Source organism: Typopeltis vanoorti, chromosome 22 (genome assembly GCF_054136105.1).
Source record: "Typopeltis vanoorti isolate ZY-2024b chromosome 22, IOZ_Tvanoo_1.0, whole genome shotgun sequence".
NCBI classification, from domain to species: Eukaryota; Metazoa; Arthropoda; class Arachnida; order Uropygi; family Thelyphonidae; genus Typopeltis; species Typopeltis vanoorti.
This window is the reverse complement of record NC_143570.1, coordinates 79,290,711-79,313,084: the sequence shown is the minus strand read 5'-3', so window position 1 is coordinate 79,313,084 and position 22,374 is coordinate 79,290,711. Positions and strand designations below refer to the sequence as shown.

Below are 22,374 nucleotides of genomic sequence, written 5' to 3'. Positions count from 1 at the left end.
GAGGGAAGAGCACATAGCCAATCCTTCTTTTTGTTCCCAAAATTTGTCTTGATACACGAAAAAAGTATTATTTATACAATGGTTATAAAGATATACGATATCCGAAGGAAAAAGGTCTTCCAGGAGATTCACAGTTTCGTTTCTTGGAACAAATGTGGTCCAATTATCAGAATATACCATGTGAACTTCTAATTTCATCTTAATTCTAAAAAACATCTTAATTTCATCAACCGTCTTATATTCTTAATCCAATGCAGAGATAACAAAATCGTTCCTAAGTTCATCCAAATCAAGTGTGCATTCCATACAAATAAAGCCAACAGAATTTACCGAAGAATGGAACTAGCTATTCTGAGAGAAAGGATTGCAGCCACTAGATATGAAGTAACAAAAATAAGCCGGGATACATTTTCTCTACATAGTGAGTTAGCCACATCTCTTCTGTCAAACCTATGGAACAATATTAACATCATCACATATAACAAGGCTACAGCAATCTCTGATCGAAAGAAGCATACTTTAATCAGGAAATTCAACTTACTTCGTGAAAAACAAAAACAAAGAAAACACCTAGATTATGCCAAAGTTCAACCTTCCTTCAGGAGTCCTATCAAGAGAAGAAAATAATCTACTCCTAAAAGGTTTTAACTATGCTTTAATGCCACGTTTCATCCCCAAAATAATAGCTCAAATAGAAAAAGGAATAAGAAATTTACCTGGTAATACATCAGATCTCATCCGCATACAAACCACAGCATTACTATTGCAAAGTAAATTACCTCATAGGAATCTTCCTTACACGGAATACACTTCCCTCAAAGAATTAAAATCAGACAAAAATATCATTATAATCAAAGCAGATAAAGGGAATGCAACAGTAGTTTTGAACTCTGAAGATTATAATAATAAAATGAAAACTCTTCTTGAAGATTCTAATACCTATAAACCTTTAGACAAAGATCCCACTTGGCACGCTCACAATAAAACCAATGATCTAATCAAAAAGATACCTAATTGGACTGAAGAACTCAAAAGAACTCTACAATTCAAAACATCCATTAGTTCCAAGAATTTATGGTGTTCCAAAAATTCATAAGACAGGTATTCCCTTAAGACCAATAATAGATGGTAGAGACTCTCTGATCTCTAATTTAGCAAAACATCTCACCAACATGATTTTACCTAATACAGGAAAAACATCTTCTTTCATCAAGAACAGTACACATTTTATTGAAAAAGTAAAAGATATTTATATTGGACCTTCAGATATCTTAGTAAGTATGAATGTTATCAGCCTATTTACAAATGTTCCAAGAAACGAAACTGTGAATCTCCTGGAAGACCTTTTTTTCTCTGGACATCATAGATCTTTATAAACACTGTATAAATAATACTTTTTTCATGTATCAAGACAAATTTTGAGAACAAAAAGAAGAATTGGCTATGGGCCAATCCTTCCACCGGCAACAATGTACTCTGGCATAAAACAAACATGTCATACATAGAAAAAAACTGTTACATAAGGAAATTTAAAGAAGCTGCAAACATGCTTAAAATACCGACACAATGCAATAAAAATCGAGGATTAATTCTCCACCAAGTTTGGTCAGCTTTAATAAAAAATATACCTCAGTCAGACCTCGGACATTATGAACGTGAACAACCAACATGGCATCATCCAGCATTGTTTAAATTCAGCACTGCTTTGAATCTGCATTCTGATTTTTAATTTTATAAACAGTCAGATGGCTACAACTCTATAGCATGAACTATTACTAATAATTTCTCTTTTCTTTGTGTTTGAAACTTTAAGTTACCTTTTACCCCTGAAGATGTAAGTCAAACGACTTAGGAAACTTGTTGGGTCTTTTATTAATTCATTGTGTTTTATATACCTTATTAAAAAAATGTGGTCCAATTACCGGAATATACCATGTGAAGTTAGTTTTTGCTCTTAAAGAATATAGAGACATATATAAGAAAGCTAAACGAAAGTAATGAGAAGACTTTGGTAAGAACACAGAAAATAAATATCAAGAAAGTGGCAAGATATTCTGCAGGTTATTGAAAAAGTTCAGAAATGGAGTAAAGAATGCTCTAAAAGGAATTTGAGATGATAAAGGTGACATGAAAACTGGAGAAAATGATATCCTTGATGCATGGAGTAATTACTTTGAAAAATTGCTAAATGAAACAATCAGTGACAGCATAGTGCTAAAAAAAGACCTCGACAGGCAAGCAAACAGGACTACATATCCATATTGAAGTAGAAAAAGCCATCAAAAGCCAGAAATATGGAAAGGCAGCTGGAGCAGATGATATTAGATCAGAAATGCTCAAGTATCGAGGGATAAAAGTCTCACAGTGGCTGCACTGCATAGTTCAGAAAGCATGGACGGAGGGATGAATTCCAGATGATTGGAGTAGAATTCTCATAGTAACCATATATAAAAAGGGAAATAACACTGAACATGAGAACTACAGAGGTATTTCCCTATTGAGTGTTCCTGGTAAGATTTATGCAAGTATACTTGAGAAACGGATGAGAAAGATTGTGGACGGGAAGCTTGGTGAAGAATAAGCTGGATTCAGGCCAAATAGAGGCTGTAAGATATATGTTGTAAAGTGAAAATCAGATTTTCATTTTACAACAAATAGTTGAGAAATCATAGAAATATAACAGAGATCTGTATTTAAGTTTTGTAGATCTGGAAAAGGCATATGAAAAAGCGCCAAGAGAAAAGCTATTCAATATGCTATAGTTATATGGTGTGAATGGGGCATTATATCAAGCAATGTTTAGTCTTTATTTGAGTTGTAAGTCAGCAGTTAGAATTGAAGGAAATACAGGAAGATGGTTTAATGTTAAATCTGGTGTCAGACAAGGATGTACATTATCCCCTTTGTTATTTATTATCTATATGGATAACAGCATGAAGGAAAGTGGTATTAAACCTGATATCAAAATTGGAGATGTTAATGTCAGCTCTTTGCTTTATACGGATGATGTTATACTTCTAAATAAATCCGCTACAAGTCTGCAAGATTCTCTGTCTAAATTGAATAGCTGTTGTAATAGATATGGTATGAAGGTCAGCAATAACAAGACAAAGACAATGAAAAAAAAAAAGGTAAAAGGAACGAAAATATCAACTTTATTGTGAATGGAGAATCTATAGAACAAGTAAAATATTTCAGCTACTTAGGCACAATTTTTAGTAAAAATGGTAAAATTGAATATGGAAATAGACCTAAAAATGAATTTGGAAATTGAATATAGAAACAGAATCAACAAAGCTGGTATGGTAGGAAGTCAACTAAATAAATTTATATGGAATAAGAAAGAAATTAGTCAAAACACTAAATTAGCTATATACAAGACAGTGTTCAAGCCAATTTCAATTTCAAATCCTCTGTACACTCTGGTGTCCTACACCAGGGAGAAAATATCACTATCAACAATAACATAGTCAATGAGACTTTACTTATTCCTTGCCTCTTCTGTCCATGTGAATTTGTGCACATTTGTATGTTGGGAACATGGTGTTAGTAATAACCAGTCCATGTCCTGAGCAGAAATCCAACAGGTTGCCATTATTATTAGCGTTGCTCTTTTCTCCAAAATTTTCCCAAAACATTTTTGTATGTCTGACAATCACTTCCTTCTCTGCTATTTAGATCCCCAACATGGAGCAACTTTTCCTTTTTCATTGTGTCAGCAGCTTTCTCTAGAGCCTCAAAAATTTCCTCCACTTCTACATTAGTAGAGCCTTCTGTGTACCATAGGCACAAATAAGTCTCACTGTCCGGTTCCCCATTCTGATATTTGCCCACATCACTCTACTTAAGACTGCCTGCCATTCAAGAAGATTACCCTCGTATTTAGTGTTGAATACTATGGCTACCCCTTCTTTTCCTTGATTGTCATTGCCTGAATATAACATTTTGTATTTATTGCTCAGAATGGAAGTGATCACTATTTAAGTTTGAGCAAGATAAAATTGAATTTCATATTGAAAAGAATAACATATAAGAATGTTTAAAAGTGAATGAAAGTTGAGCAGCACTCAGATGTGAACTCTAGACTAACACACACAAAGATTATTGAAGAAAAAATGAAAGAGTTTGAAAACAGGAACCAAACCTTGAAGATTCAGTGGCAAGCCTTGAAGAAAACACTGATACTGGTGGACACTGGAAGTTAAAGAGGCAGTGAAGAAAAAGAAGAAAGCATATCAAAAGTGCCTGGCAAATAAGTCAGCTTGTGCTCTTAGAGAATACAGAGACAAATGTAAGAAAGCAAAAAACTGTGTAAAACTAGCTAAACAAAAGTCATGGGATGACTTTGGCAAGAACATATAAAATAAATATCAAGAATGTGGCAAAATATTCTGGAAGTTGTTGAAGAAGCTTAGAAATGGAGGAAAGAGTGCTGTAAAAGGAGTTACAAATGATAAAGGTGACATGAAAATGGGAGAAAAAGATATCCTTGAAGTATGGAGTAATTACTTCGAAAAATTGCTAAATGAAACAGGCAGTGATAGCACGGTGGTAAAAAGAACTCAACAGGCATACAGTCAGGAATACATATCCATACTTGAAGTAGAAAAAGCCATCAAAGACTTGAAATTCTAGAACGGCAGCAGGAGTAGATGATGTTCGATCAAAAATGCTGAAGTATGGTGGTATACAAGTCATACAGTGGCTGTACTGCATAGTTCAGAAAGACTGGACAGAGGGACGAATTTCCAATGATTGGAGTAGAGCTCTAATAGTACCCATATATAAAAAGGGAAATAAAACTGAATGTGAGAATTACAGAGGTATTTCCCTACTAAGTGTTCCTGGTAAGATTTATGCAAGTATACTTGAGAAACAGTTCAGAAGAATTGTGGAAGAAGAGCTTGGTGAAGAACAAGCTGGATTCAGGCCAAATAGAGGGTGTCAGGATCGGATATTCACTTTACGACAAATAGTGGAGAAATCATGGAATATAACAAAGATCTGTATTTAAGCTTTGTCGATCTGGAAAAGGCATATGACAAGGTGCCAAGAGAGAAGCTATTCAATACGCTACAGTTATATGGAATCAATGGGGCATTATATCAAGCAATACTTAGTCTTTATTTGAGTTGTAAGTAAGCAGTTAGAATTGAAGGAAGTACAGGAAGATAGTTTAATGTTAAATCTGGTGTGAGACAAGGATGTACATTATCCTATCTGTTATTCATTATCTATATGGATCACATTATGAAGGAAAGTGGTATTAAACATGATATCAAAATTGGAGATGTTAATGTCATCTCTTTGCTTTATGCAGATGATGTTATACTTCTAAATATATCCGCTAAAAGCCTTCAAGATTCTCTGACTAAATTGAATAACTGTTGTAATAGATATGGTATGAAGGACAGCAATAAAGAGACAAAGACAATAGATAACAGGCAGAATCGTTGAAAATGTCAACTGTGTTGTGAAAGGAGAACCCGTGGAACAAATAAAGCATTTCAGCTACTTAGGCACGATTTTTAGTGAAAATGGTAAATTAAATATAAAAATAGACAACAGAATCAACAAAGCTGGTATAGTAGGAAGTTAATTGAATAAATTATTATTATTATTATTATTTCGGGCTACTCCAGGGAGTCCTTAGACTCATTGAGGGAGGCCCTAAACATCATGTCCACACAACTATTCGACATTCTCACAGAATCTATCATATCTTGCCTTGAACTCGCTCACTGTCATAGCACCCACAACAGACTCTGGCAGCTTATTCCACTCATTTACCACTCTAAAAGTAAAGAACCCAGCTCTAACACTCCTGCTAACCACTCTCTTGCCCAGCTTCCATAGGTGTCCAATAGTTTTCCAACCACCAGTCCTGATCTCAAAAATATCTTCTGCATTAATCCTATAGAATTCTTTTAGCAATTTGAATGTCTCAATCATATCTCCCCTTTTCCGCCTATCAACTAGTTTCTGCAACCCACAAATCTTCAACCTGTTCTCATATGGTTCATTCCATAGACCTGCTATCATCTTGGTCACTCGTCTCTGGATCCTCTCCACCTCCTCCCCATCAAGAAGGAACCGAGGGGACCAAATCTGGGCACAGTAGTCGAGATGAGGTCTTATCAGGGCTCGGTACAGAGGTACAATAACTTGCCTGTCTCTGCTCATCAAGGTATTTTTCAACAACCAAGTGAGTTGATGAGCTGATTTAGCCTTTTGCAATGTGCCCCCTAAACTTCATCTCCCTATCCACCAACACTCCCAAGTCCCTGGCCTCATCAATCTCTTGGAGTACAGTTCCACCAATGTGGTATACTGCTGCTAATCTTTTCACCCCAAAATGCATAACCTTACATTTTGTCACATTAAATTGACATCCATTCTCCTTAGCCCAGAACTCCAATCTATCTAAGTCATCCTGCAAGACTTTGACATCTTCTGCATTCATTATCGCCCAACCCAACTTTGCATTATCAGCGAACAAATGAACTGTTCCACTTAGATCCTTTCATATATCGTTAATGAACAGATTAAACAGCAGTGGTCCAAGAACAGAACCCTGCAGCACACCACTAGTCACAGGCCGTCTTTTGGACTCTACTCCTGAATAAATTACTCTTTAATATGTCTCCATCAACCACCCACCTATCCAACTCACCAACCCTATATCCATTCCCATATGTTGTAGTTTACGGATTAGAATTCCATGTGGTATCCTGTCAAACGCTTTTGCCAGGTCCAGCAGTATCAGTGTAAACTCATTTCCTTATCCAGTTCTGCCGTCACCTTGTTATAAAACTTGAGCAAGTTACTGAGGCATGATCTACCCTTCACAAAGCCATGCTGTCCCCTGTACAGTATCTCATTTTCATCAATCCATTCCTGTATTTTTCCCTTGACTACTTTCTCCAAGACCTTGACAACGACTCCTGATATGCTGATCGGTCGGTAATTTGCAACCATAGTCTTGGATCCTCCTTTATGTGGTGAAACTATTTTCCCCTCTTTCCATGCCTTCGGGACTAAACCAGACCCGTGACTCAGATTAAATCCCGCTTCACGCAAGACCCGTGCTGGTATACCATCCAATCCCACAGATGTATTCACATTAAGGTTCTGTAATAGACTGTTCACCTCCACTTCATTCATCACAATTCACGTATAAACTAATGGTTCCTTCATTTTTTCAATGTCACCACCTGGATGATATACTTTTGCAAAGTGTGTGCTCAGTAATAATTCATATCAAAAATTAATTCATATGGAATAAGAGAGAAATTAGTTGGAACACTAAATTAGCTGTATACAAGACAGTGTTCAAACCAGTTTTAACTTATGGATCTGAAAGATGGGTCAGAAGTAAAACACTTGACCAAAGACTAGAGACCGCAGATATGAGAATCCTGAGAAAGATTAGAGGTGTGAACAGATGGCATCAATGGCAATATCATATTAAAAACGAGGATATTAGGAAATAACTCGACATTGTCAGCATCCAGGAATGCGTTAGCAGAGCTAATCTCAGGTGGCATGGTCACTTAAACAGAATTGCCGAAGAAAGATTAGCAAAACAAGTGTTCTCTGCCAGGTTGGCAGCAAAAACTACCATATCAAGGAAGACCAAGATATAGGTGAATTGATATGGTACAAAGTGCCTTAGATGATAGAAATATAAGATCTGATAATGTTAGAGTCTTGACAAGTAACAGACTAATTTGGAGGAAAATTGTTGATAGGAAGTTAGTAATGATGTAAAATTTTCATGTGGTACTATCATATCCTGTACATCCCTTTAGGGTACAATGCAGTAATTTGATGATGTAGCCAATTTTAACTTATGCATTTGAGAGTTAGGTTAGAAATAAAACACTTAACCAAAGACTAGAGACTGCAGATAAGAGACCTGAGAAAGATTATGGGCATGAACAGATAGATGGCATTAATGGCAATATCATATTAAAAACAATGATATTAGGAAAGAAATTGACATTGTTATCATCAAGGAATGTGTTAGACGAACGGTATGGTCACTTAAACAGAAAGGGAGAGGAAAGGTGAGCAAAACAAGTATTCTCTGCCAGGTTGGCAGGAAAAAGACCCAACAAGATATAGGTGGATTGATATAGTAAAAAGTGCCTTAGAAGACAGAAATATAAGATCTGATAATGTTGGAGTCTTTACAGGTAACAGATTGATTTGGTGGAAAATTGTAGATAGGAAGTCAGTGGTGATGTATGTTTTTCATGTAGTACTATCATATCCTGTAAATCCCTCGAGGGTACATATCAGGAATTTGATGAGGTCTTTGATATATTCTGACCAAAGATGGTTCAAGATGAGATTTTGGATTGGGCTCTGAGGCATTTCAGAAGCTTCTTTAATTTGAGGAATACAACTGTTGAAGTCAATATGTGGAATTTCCTGGAGTTGTCAACACTACTCGATGTTTTACTTGTGGTACAAAATGTGAATCCAGATTTATGTACTTTTTTTTTCTTTCTTTTCATCTTTGATATGTTGTTTGAGGTAGATTTTTCCCATATATCCAATATAATAGATATGCATGCAGGAAAAATTCTGTGCACTGGCTAGACCTTCTGTTTGTTCAAATAAAGATTCTTAAACTTGAAGAAATGTTTTTAGCAAAGTTTGAAAAGTTTTTCCATGCGGGATGGAAAAGAGAATGTCTAGTCCATTCTCCCTGCATTTGGTGAATATGTTCATGGAGTCATTAAAAATTCAACAGATACCATACCAAACTCAGGCTTTGGTCACTTAGATATATTTATGGCAACATCATCTGGCCAGGCAGTGAAAATTTCAAAACAACAACAAAATCAAGTTCACACTAATGGTTGAAAGAAGCAAATCACTTCCTTTACTAGATGTCACAATACACTTTCATTTGAAATCTACAGAAAAAAAAGTTCAACATCGGAAGCTGTCGCATCATCCTAAACAGAAGAGCAACACCAAAACACTCCAAATGACAGAGCAGTCCCAATATCCAGTAATGACAAAAAAAAAAAAAAGCAACAAGAAATAACGTATCATATAGATGTACTCCTACAAAATGGCTACAATCTTAAAAGCATAGATATCTTCAATAGACCATTATATACTCTTGTGAATACAGAGGTATCAAGACAACTTTAAAAACTTTAGAGATAAAATAGCAAAAATACTCATAAAATACAACTTAAAAGTTGTCTTAATGCTGTAACAAAAAGTGTTCATGATGTTCAGATCGCCAAAAAAGTCACTCTCTTCTCAAGCAACAAAGAGTGTACAAAATTTTCTGTGCATGTAGCATTTGTTATGTTGGACAGATGAGTAAATCAGAGGAAATGTGCCTCAAAGAACATATCAATGTAGAGAAAAAGCAAGCAGATAAATTAGGATTGGCATTTCATACAACCAAAGAAAAACATCAAGTACCTTGGTAACTCACAGGAATGCCATACACTAAATTCAACAACTATGTTTGCAGAATTGATAGTTTTGAAAATGCTATGGTGTCCAACTCGATGTAACAAAAATCAAGGTCTTATATTGAACCAGCTTTGGTCAGGAGATATCAATGTTAGGTTAGCAAATCACACAATCAGCTATGCATATGACATCTCAATGCTATATTCAACATCTGGTTTAAGTTAATTCAATGTATAATATTTAATAATAATCATTAGATATCTCTCTCTCTCTCTCTCTCTCTCTCTCTCTGTTAATACCTTTTTTTTTCTAATGTTGTAATTTAATCTGAGGACATATGTGCGAGGATGTGCAGCCATTAAACAACTCTTTTTCTGAATATGTTATAAGTGGTTCTCACCTAATAAATAACAATCGACATTTTACGTCAAAGGAACTTCAATTCAGCAATACTTTTTCTTGTAAGCTATAAAACTCAGATGGCAAAAAAATATATTAGAAATGTTTTTAAAAAAATCTATACAGCATTATTATTGTTGCAATAATAATAAATCAAATCTTACCATCACGCTTTAACCAATACAGAATATCATCTGACAACTTGGAAAGAGTAAACATGTAATTTTCTTCCTCCATCCACTCAACAGGTTGGCCAGAATCAAGAGAGACCTACAAACAAAAAATTTTTGCTAAATGTGCTTGATATGACTTCATAATTATGATTACATTTTAGAAAGCTGCTAAATCTAAAAACTGTAGGCATATCTCATAGTTAAGTTTCTATAAAGTAATTATATTTAGTGTAGTCGACATTCAAGATCTAGAACTTTTCAAGCACAATGATCTAGGATTTATTCCATCTTCTAAACGTTGATCATTCAAACTTCTGAGAAGTTCAATGACTCCTGAATGACTTCTTCTTAATATGCAGAAGTATGCCAAACTGTAATAAGGGATAAAAATCACGATACCAACTGTTAAAAACAACAGCATTATAGAAAAAGTCCAGCACTTTTTTTTTTTTCCAGAACAACTTTAGGTGGTTATATAGGACAGTGAATAATAAAATAAACTTAGTCTAATCAGTTTTTGTGAAACTCACACAAATTATGGTATCCACATATCACAGCTACACTACTCGGCAAAATTAAAGGAACAAAAGATTTTATGCGCTTTTATTTTTTTAACAGCATCTCCAAATATTTAATATAATAGGCATCTAGCAGGCAAATTCTGAGGATCCAATAGAAACAGTTCTACCCTTAAACATGCTCATGCACACAATAATGCCAATAAGAACACAGGTTGTGGCCACGTTCATGATGGCAAGTCATCATCATCATTCGTCATCATTTAGATGATATGGTGGACTGTTAGACTTCTTGAAGCCAGATGGACACGGTTTCAGGAGACAGAACTTTGTTAAGAAGGCTCAATTCAATTGGGTTCTACACCAGGAAGCCAGTGGTTTATCCCAACAAACCACTGCAGATTTCATCAAAACTGGTCTCATGAACAGTTTTCATGAAACATCATACCCAGATCTGATCAAACATGTGTGAGATGCCCTGATCATCACACTGCATGCAAACAGCCAACACCTCAGTCACTTAGTGGACTTGGTGGAAAGAATCCCATTCTTTCCACCAGAGTGGACTCTGATGGAAAGAATGGGATTTGCTGCCCAGCATCTTTTAAACACCCTTATATTGAGCATGATTCACCAATGGCAGGCTTGTTTAGCTGTTAGAGAGGATCATACATTATACTGATGTTATGTGACCATATTTTCAAGCACATGAGTTGACTTCTATAATGTGATCTTTTTGGCAATTCTTAAACACCCATATGTAATGCCCCTGATACATGTCTAACATTTCTCACTGTCTCCTAATTTCATTGTTATTCTATTCTACACCATACCAAATTTTATCCTACTTCATCACAAACTGCATGAGTTACATACCACATTTACTAATTATTTTGTTATTTTTGTTGAAAGTGTAACTATTTTATAGCAGCAACTCTCTAAGTAATTGTAGTCACTTAGCTATGAAATATCAATCTTTATTCTAAATTTCTTGATTAAATTATTTTGTATTTGTTCAAATGTAGAAATTACAAACATTTATTACATTTGAGTCCTGTTTTGTTGCCAGTAATGATGTAAGTTACATGACAAAGAATTATGGTGCCAGGGCTTTGCTTGCACTGCCATTCAAGCAATGGAAAAAATAAGAAAAAAAAAGTTCAAGTGAGTTTTGCTTGATATCTCTAAGATATATGACTTGAGTTTGGTATTAAGACTACTTAGCAAGTTCCCATCTCATAGTTTGTCTTCCATATTTTGCAACTAAATTATCATCTTTCTTTCCAATTATACATCATGCATGGCAGTGGACAAAGCTTTATCCACAAACTTAACAACAAATGCTGAAATGCCACTAAGTTCCAATCTTTTACTACTCCCTTTAATACATTTACAACCCCTCTCCGAATGACTCTAATCCATATCTTTGCTGATAAAAGTAAACTGTCTTTCTCTAACTAATCTTGCACTGAGCAAATTAACAAAACTTTTAGAATATATATATATTTATTTTTATAAGTCCAATTAACTTCAGTGCCAGAAAACTAAATCCCAATTTATTTCTTAAAAAACAGAACTCTTTTCTCCCATTCTTACTTTCATTAATGCCCAATTTCTAAAAGATGAAATGTTGCTCTTTTGAAATAAACTTAACTCCAATCTTTCTTGATAGAAATATATTATAAGTACTGCCTCCTAAGTATTCAAGAAACCAAATTTTCTATTGGGATTCACATATTATTACATATTATTTTATCTCCAAATAGCAATTAAATCTGCACAATTCCAAATTTATTCAACTAAAACAAATATTTCTGGAGTAGTACACACTAAAAATTCTTAACTCAGTAAACAAGAGAGCAATTATCTAACCTTAATCCACAAAGAGCAGTAAAAACGAAAGACAGGCATGCAACCTTTTGTGAATGAGATTCACATAAGAAAAAGAAGTTAAGCCATGATCCATCTCTCATTGATTCACTTCACACTCTTTGATATATTCAGGTTTCTGTGGCATGCTGCTGTTCATCAGAACTAGCATTAGCCCCCCCCCTCCCCCACACACACACACCTTCCAAATCTGGCAACAAGGTAAGTAGTAGCTAGCCATCACTCATTCACAGCTGAACTCCCCATACAGGACATCTTTTTTTTTTTTTTAAACAAAGCTATTATTATGCCCTCCATGGATTCGGCAGATTCATCATGGGAGGTCCATTCAACTGACAACATATTTATCACACCGAATCTTAAAATCCTTAACGCTCCTTGCATTAACAACACATTCTGGTAATGCATTCCAGTCATCGACAATTCTCCCATGTAGAAAAATCTACTCCTCACACTACTCTTCACCACACTCTTACATGCTGGGTATAGAAACAGCTTGGCCAAAGATTATTGGGATCACTGAGACGTGATTGACAGAAGAGGATATAATAACAGGAATAGAAGTAGCAGGGTACAGCATTTTTGGGCAGGATAGGAAGGGAAAGCGTGATGGTGGAGTACTGCTCATGATAAGTGATGACTTATGTCCTCTACAAGTGGAGACTTTGGAAGGCAGTGACACTAATGATTTTGAAAGCATATGGTGTGAGATAGAGGTGGGAAAGACAGGATATTTAGTGGGGTGTTGCTACAAACCAAGGAGCACAGAGGGTGGGGACCAGGAGATGTTTAGACAGTTGAGCTTGGCAAGTACAAGAGAAATGATTGTTATGGGAGATTTTAACTACAGCAGAATAAATTGGGGAGAAGAAGATGCATGTAGCAATAAGGGAATGGAATTTCTAGAATTCTTGAGGGAGTCTTAGGCAACATGTAATATGTAATAGAGGGAACATGAGTTTTGGTTCAGTCATAGCATCAGAAGAGTTGATAATAACTGAGATGACATCTCTCCCACCAATTGGAGAGAGTGACCATGTGGTTTTGACTTAGAAGATGAATAGACATGCAGGAGTATCAAAGAGATGGGAACGTATGTGGCAGGTGATTATAATAGTCTTAGACGTCAACTTGGGGAAGTTTCATGGAGGGAAGAATTGGAAGGCCAGGATATCATTAGTGCTTGGGAAATTGTGAAGAAATATTTGTTAGCAGCAATAGTAAGCTGTATTCCACAAGTGAAAAAGAGGACACAATTTGGTGTAAAGCGGATGACAAACAATATTAAACAGGAACTGCATGCGAAAAAGAGGCTATGGGAAAGATATAAGGAGACAGGTGAAGAGCAGATGCATGAAGAATATAAGACACGGGTCAGAAGAGTGACTAGTATGGTAAGGAAGGCGAAACTGGAATATGAGAAGAGATTGGCCCTAGGATCCAAAGAAAATCCTAGGGAATTTTTAGCTATGTGGCCAGTAGGAGGAGAAATGATTGTGGAAGAATGACATTGGGATAAAAATGGGATAGAGGGACTGATGCAGAGGACATAGTGGAATTGTTCAATGAACACTTTATTGGAGTATTTCATCTTGGAGGAGTAAATTTTCATACTAGAGGGATAGGGCAGGTTCGAGGTTTAGAGGTGCAGGAGGAGAGTGTGTTCCAAATACTGATTACTCTGGATGTCAGTAAAGCTGTGGGACTGGATGGTATTTTACCCTGAATTTTGAAAGAATGTGCTAAAGAACTGATAGTTCCTTTGACTGGCTTTTCAATGAAAGTCTGGCTATGGGAAAAGTGCCAAGGGAATGGAAATAAGGTAAGATAGTGCCATTGCATAAGGGCGGAAGAAGACTGGAAGTGTCTAATTATAGGCCAGTTTGTGTGTCATCAGTAGTTGTTAAGATCTTGGACAAATTAGTGAGGGACTGTATACAGCATTGGACAGATGAGTGTAATGTTATCTGTGAGAGTCAACATGGATTTGTGAAGGGGTGCTCTTGTTTTAATAATATGCTAGCCTGCTATAATAAAGTTACAAGAACAGTAGATGAGGGAAAGGCATATACTGCCATTTTCTTGGATTTAGCGAAGGCATTTGACAGGGTGCCACATGATAAGCTGATATTTAAATAGCAGCACATGGGTTTGGATGTCAGGTTGGTCAACTGGATTCAGGATTGGCTGTCTGATTGGTATCAGAGAGTTGTGTATGGTGGGGCAGTTTCAAGGAGACAGAGGGTTACAAGTGGGGTCCCACAGGGCTCAGTACTGGGACATATATTGTTTAACTTTTATATCAATGACATTGTCAGTGGATTTTCAGTTGTTTGCAGATGATGTGAAGATGGGAAGGGTTATTAGTAATAGTGCAGATGTGGTAGCCCTGCAAGAGGATTTGAATAAGCTAGACAGATGGGCAAATGAATGGGGTATCGGTTTAATGCAGCAAAATGTAAAACTTTGGGATACATCAATGGAAGACAGCTGCATACTCAATTGGAGGAGCTGTACTGGAGGAAGTAGGGGAGACTAGAGAACTGAGGTTGATGATTGATAGAAACCAGAAATTCAGGGAACATATTGAAAAGGTGGTGAAGGTAACACAGAGGATTGCTGCAATAATGAGAAGGATGCTGACCTGCAGAGATAAAAGAGTTATCATTCCACTGTATAAGACCCTGATCAAACCACACTAAGACTATTGTTCTCAGATTTGGCACTCAGGGTTTGAAGGGGATAAGTTAACTGTGGAAAGGGTATAAAGGTGGATAACAAAGATGGTTTCAGGACTGTACAATGTCAGCTATGAGGATAGGCTGAGGGAATGTGGACTGCAGAGTTTGCTGGATAGAAAAAGGAGAGGTGATATGATTGAGACTTTTAAACTGTTGAGAGGTGGTTAGAGGATTGACACTGGAGAGTTCTTTCGCTTGGTTGAATAGGTTGAAGCAGGAAGGAGTGATGAGGCCATCACTCCTTCAAGGGGCCATCCTTGGAAGTTACGAAAGGAAACTGTGAGCAAGAGGGTGAGGAGTGGTTTCTTTACATGAAGGGTGGTTGAACCATGGAATGCATTGCCTGATAGAGTGGTGAGAGTGAGAATGGTTAATGAGTTTAAGGAATGGTATGATAGACTTTGTATTTCTTAGGAGGGACCTCTCACAATGAGTCTTGATAGACTTGGTGTTTCCTAGGAAGGACCTCCCACGATGAGTCTTTTGACTCCATGGAGGCCTGAATAATAATAATAACTTCTAGGGATGACTACTGGTTTTTCCCCTCTTGCTTTTTCCTCTTTTTATAATCTCATCTGGATTAATCCAATAAAATCCTTTCATTAATTTAAATGTATCACTTCTTTTCCTCCCCACCAAACTCTGCAATACACATTTTTTTCAACCTCTCTCCATCAGTCCAAAGTCCTGATATTGTCTTAGTCACTTGTCTTTGAATCCTCTCCCATGTTTCCACATCACACTGAAAATCAGGTGACCAGATCTGAGCACAACAGTCCAAGTGTGGTCTGACTAGTGCTTTATACAGTGGCACAACCACTTCCTTATCTCTAAATGTTAAATTACTTCTTATCAAAGCGGCACTAAGCCTTTGCAACACTAGCAATATGTCCTCTAAACTTCAGTCTACTCTCAACCATCACTCCAGAATCTCTAATCTTATCCACTTCCTGCAGTACGGCACCATCGATACAGTAAACAGCCTTGATATTAAAACTACAAACCCACTACTTTGTCCAAATAAATAGTCTATTCAAATCTTCCTGAAAGGAATTAACATCAGCAGTGCTACGTATAATTCTTCCCAACTTTGCATTATCAAAAAATAACTGAAGATCCCAGTCAGTCCACACAATACATCATTTACGAACAAATTAAACACCAGGGGCCTGAGAACAGAATCCTGGGGGTATGCCACTGATTACCCTCCTTTTTTGAGACACTACTCCATCATACACAATTTGCTGGTATCATTCAGAGAACAATCACCACTCCATCTAACTAATATACTATTCATTTTCATCCTCTGCAGCTAATACACCAACCTATCATGTGGAAATCTATCAAACGCTTTTGCGAAGTCCAAGAATATCACTGTATATGATTCTCCCTTATCTGACACACTTGTTACCTTATAAAATGCAAGTAAATTGCTAAAAGAGGATTTAGTAATTGCTAAATTGTTATCCTTTACAAATCCATGCTGACCATCACAAAGAATGTTATGTCCATCAATTGAATTGTGTATTCTGTTCCTAATTAATCTCTCATACACTTTGACTACAACTCCAGTTATAAAGACTGGTCTATAATTGGAGACTTCTGTCCTAGAACAATAGCTGGTTCTCACACTATGGTGTTTGTATACTTCTTTCTAAGCATTATATATATATACATTTTGTTTATGTAATGATTAAATGCATAATGTAACTCTCTACTTGAATTACAGAAACAACCATTTCCCTTTAACTCTAATAGTATAAATTAAGGATGCCAATATATTCTTGGTTCTTCCATCCTTTATCCAAGTTCAAGCAAACAAAGTTTACACATGAAGTCACTTCATGACTGGGCTACTTATATATACAGAGGCTAATGACTTCAACATCAATTGCCTTAGTATCCCATAATGCAATGCACACATCCTTCAACAACTATCTCTAATTCAGAGTACTTTAGCAATAAGGTGTGACGCCCTTTGACTACTATATAGAAATATGACTTCTACATTACTTCAACCTTGGTATCACTTTTGGGTCTGGCTCCCATTGATGTGACCTCAATAAAAGTCGAAACTGGTCTGGGTAGTGGCCTTTCCCACAATGCATAGTGTTGGATCCTACTTCTTCTTAACACATGATTTGGATCCGACATATAGCTATTAAGATGTTCTTAACTAATTGATAAGTTGTGAGTTGATTTCTAATTCAAATATAGAGAAAATTTATATTTAAAGACTGCGCCACTCTATATCTGAATTAGTTCAAGAATTGAAGATAAATCAACCCTCAACTATTTCTCCTTAAAATATATACTGGCCGAGTATATTTAACTTACTCAATTTACCTGCTTTGGTTCGAATATTTTATGAATGGTGCAGTAAAAGAGATTCAGGCAAAACACAACTTTAGATAAACAAAACAAATATTTAATTTTATAATCACAAATTATACACTTAAGATCAAAATACTAAATAAGTTATTATAAACACTTCAGCCCTTCTGATAATACTGTCATACAAACTCAGACAATGGTAATTCTGTTATCTGTAATACAGTCTTCTCACAGTTCCTTTTAGCTATTTAATAAAGTTCCTTAATACAGTAAAATTTGCAGTAACACCTCTTCACAAACAAACACTTTTAATTTGATACTACTTAGTGTGTTAGTATCAGGGAATTCTAAGATGAAACTCACACGCTTCTCTGTACTGTAATATTAAGTTTGGAATAATCTTACTGTTAATCTTTTCTTCTTCATCTACCTTTGCTTAAACACTTTTTATAACTGTAAACACTTAATAGTATACGGCACTCATTAAAATAATTCCTCTAAGCAATAACTGAATTAATAATCGGTCACAATACACATAAACAAACGTTGTTGCATAAAGCACTACCGATCACTCATGAAATAAGGCAACACACAATAATTCCTTAACTTGAGGTTTTATATGCACAGTTGTTCACCCTTCTGGCATTCAATTAATTCTTAGACACTACAATTCTAAACACAGCTATCGGTATACCTCAACTTTACAGCTCTACTATTCTTTAGTAACTTCATGCTTTGCTTCAAGGTTCTGTGTGTCCTTGAAAGGTCGGTCCTGAAATTAAATCTCAATTCAAGTATTGCTAGTCCATTTAGTAGTCACGTAGCTGTCTTCCATAGCTATAATTGTTATTCTACAACTTATTAGCTAACCACTTCTCGACTAGTAGAATTTATTTAGCTGCTCGAGTGACTTGCTGACTCGCTATTATCGCACTGTGATTCCTGAATGCCCGATTCCAACCTAATGCCAATCTCTCTCTAATAAATCTCTAATCTCCTAATAATACACTTCAACTTTACAGCTCTACTATTCTTTAGTAACTTCGTGCTTTGCTTCAAGGTTCTGTGTGTCCTTGAAAGGTCGGCCCTGAAATTAAATCTCAATTCAAGTATTGCTAGTCCATTTAGTAGTCACTCAGCTGTCTTCCATGGCTATAATTGTTATTCTACAACTTATTAGCTAACTGCTTCTCGACTAGTAGAATTTATTTAGCTGCTCGAGTGACTTGCCGACTCGCTATTATCGCACTGTGATTCCTGAATGCCGAATGCCCGATTCCAACCTAATGCCAATCTCTCTCTAATAAATCTCTAATCTCCTAATAATAATTTCAGCGTTCATCTCTTTTTATATCCGTTGTTCCCACCTAAATTGTTCTCGTGATCTAAAACTCTTTTCAATAAGCCTTCTCTTCACGTGGTGTTCCAAAACGTGCTCGCTCACTTACATACGTTTCCATGACAACAAAATAAAATATAATAAAATTGAGCTATTACATAACGTTAAACTTTACAAACAGGAATAAATAAGGAATATTTACATTTCAAATAATACGCAGTTAATTTATCAAATACAAATTCTTATAATATTAACATAGTAATAAAATAGCTTAATAATATTTAATACACAGTCTTTTCATTATTAATATGATTAAATAATTAAATATTAAATAAAGTTAAAGGTAGTTATATGAATATTAATTTGTAAAATAAGTTGTTTACATTAAATAATATTTACAAGTCTAGCCTTTGTGATGGAAGATCATGTTGGATTCTGAAGCAAATAATAATTACTCTAATCTCTACATAATCAGAATCCAACAATAGCATTATACATGTCTGTAGAGATGTGTGCACTGCATTATGGGAAATTAAGGCAAATGATGTGAAGTCATCAGCCTATATATACAATTAACCTAGTCATGAAGTGACTTCACATGTATGGTTCCTACTATACATAAACATTGCTCTGTCATCAACATGGGATTAGCCAAAATCTCCTTTGTCTACTAATTGACATGATTTTCTAGGAAATTTAGTTCATTACTATGAAGGTTTTACATTTTTACTGTTTGTGATAATTATCTTAAAATAACATTACCTCTATTGTACTTAGGTGGAGAATTTCCACAATAGTTGCTTATAGCACATAATTTCATTACAGTGGTGTCCATAGTGCTATGCTACACATCTACAGCAATGAGTGAGTTCATTATAATGTTGTTTGTTATAGTGAAAGTTGCCTGTATACTGAAAATTGGATACAACATATAGGAATTCACACACATTTTGTCATATAATGGATTTGGTTATGAGCCATCTAAAATTCCTACATGCATGGAGGCAATATAATACTTTCAAACTGTTTAATATTACCTTATGGATTCCTTTTTGATCAGTAATAGAAATCACATCTTTTGTTTTATAAAAGGCTTCATCTGCAGCACAGTACCAGCCAGAATAGTAACCCTTATAAATAAAACCTTTATTCTCAAGCTGTTTCTGAAAAACAAATATTGCTAATTATTTTACAAAATATTTCTTAAAATTTTTACTAGAAATTTTTAATCATTAAATGAATCGTTATTTCTCATGTTATGCACATGTTAGTACATTTAAACAGGTTTTGATTAACTAATTCAAGTGCTGTTTGATTTACCTGGAGTACATTGAAAGAGTACCTGGAAAGTGGAGTAATGCTTTCTCCATAAATACAGCATATGCCTGCTACAGTAAGACCCAAAACAGGGATAAAGAAATATTGTAATGTCTTAAGGCATAATAATTATGTGACTGTTGGAACTTCAGCATATAGTACTTTACACACTGAATACAAAAGGGTTAATCTAAAAATTCTCTGTCATCATCTATTTCATGTTTGGTGTTATTTATGAAAAAAATAGTAAACAAACTGAACTTAGCAATAGCAATAGTTTCATTTTAATTATTATTATTAAGAGAGACTTCCAGGGAGTCAGGGACTCATCGACGGAGGCTACATACTACATGCACCAACTATTATACTTATTCTTGAATTCATTCACACTGCTTGCACACACAACATTCGATGACAATCCATTCCAATCAGTATCACCCTACGAGAGAAAAATCTAGCTCTCCCCCCACCCCCTTCTTAGTGGCATTCATTCTCAGCTTCCAAGGTCCTTTCCCCACCCCTCCATAAAATGAAAAATTCTTTCAACTGAAATCCTGTATGACTCTTTCAAAAGTATGTAAGTCTCAATCTGTCATCATAAACAGTATTCCACAATCCTGATATTATTTTGAATGCTCTCCTTTGCTCTCTCTCCACTGTATCAGAATCACAACAGAAACAGGAGACCAGACCTGCACACAATAGCCCAAGTGAGGTCTTCTGAAGGCCAGTGGACCAAGGATTGACAACACTAGTTACAGATTCACAGCCCTCATATACCACTTTTTGATATCTGTCAGTCAGCCATCCTCTTATCCACACTAATATTTTATAATCCAAACTCATATTCTCCAATTTATGCAACAGTCTTCCATGCTGTATTCTGTCAAAATCCTTAGCAAAATCCAAAATTATCATGTTGTATCCATTCATCTTACCTAGTTCAATGGTAACATTATTATAGAATGTGACCAAGTTGTTAAAACATGACATTCCTTTAGTAAACCCATGTTCATTGCAAAGTAGAGATTCACTGTAAACCCATTCTTGAATGAGAGCCCTAACCAATTTTTCCAAAATCTTCACCACCACTCCTGAGATACTGATTGGTCAATAGTTAAATACATTGGTCTTGGCGCCACCCTTATGCAATGGGATTAACATATATTATGTCTGAACAATTCCCTTATTGTAAGCATTACCAACATTGGTTATTTCTCCTGTATTAAGTGAAGTATAATTATGCTGTGATTTATATTACATGCCAGTCTAAAGACTACTACTAATGTATGAAATAAGTGACAATAAAGTATTATTTGCTGTCTCTGTATCAAATGAAAGATTTTTTTTTTCCACATATGTAATTATGGATAGACAATTCAGAAAGATTTAAAATAAAAGTTTTCTTCCCAAAAGAACCGTTTGTAATTTAAGCAGATCTTATCTTCCAATTCAGGGAACAGTCAATTAATAAACATTATATTCTAAATTTATTCTTACTTTATTTGTTTACTCAAACAAATTTTCCCAAGAAACGAAGCACATAGAGTACTTTGTTTCTTGGGATCTCTGGAAGGTCCCAGAAGACTGCTGTAAATATACTACAACAGCAGCTGTTTTACTTTCCAGCATTAGAATTTCATTCCAGTATTCACAGTATTTAGAGATTTATATCACCAGCTTGTGAAGAGAAAAAGTTCAAAACAGAATGTGCATATTTTTAGGAATATACAGCAGAGTCCTTTTTAACCAAAGAGATCCACAGAAACATAAATCTGTGTTGTGGAGTTTTTAAAAAAAAAATAGCTAAGAAGTTTTTGATTGTAAAAAATAAGTTGAAACATAATTATATGTTTCAAGGTTTTCAAATATACCATCCTCAGACTTAATCTGATGCAGCTCACCTCTGTATGCCATCTGTAGCTTTTATTAGTACATTAGGATGGCATACATGTATATATGCATTGAAAGTATGTCCTGTTTCAACTTCTGCTAAATAACAAATATTAGCCACTCCCACAGAGAAAAAGTCAAAGGGTTAGATTCCAGAGATCTGGATTAACAAAATGCGGCTGCCAATTTTGTATACCATAACTGGCCAGTAAAATGTTCATTAAGATACATATTCAGTGCACTAGAAAATGTAGAGGTGTATCAACATTTAGAAAGTATGTATGATGCCATGAAACAAAGTATACAATCTAACAGAAGCACTG

General features: G+C 35.4%; 1 protein-coding gene across 5 annotated transcripts in view; it reads right to left on the bottom strand.

Annotated features, from left to right (window-relative positions):
* Window positions 1-22,374, bottom strand: part of MetRS-m (Methionyl-tRNA synthetase, mitochondrial) — a 392,083-nt gene that overhangs the window by 228,574 nt on the left and 141,135 nt on the right. For all 5 annotated transcript variants that reach the window (XR_016550239.1, XM_090412031.1, XM_090412028.1 and 2 more), the window contains exons 6-7: window positions 19,879-20,004; window positions 10,011-10,116 (exon numbers count right to left, since the gene is read on the bottom strand). Coding sequence is in view for 4 of the 5 variants with exons in the window: in XM_090412031.1 (XP_090268157.1) it covers window positions 10,011-10,116; window positions 19,879-20,004 (232 nt within the window). In the remaining variant the exon portion in view is untranslated. The remainder of the gene's footprint in view (window positions 1-10,010; window positions 10,117-19,878; window positions 20,005-22,374) is intronic.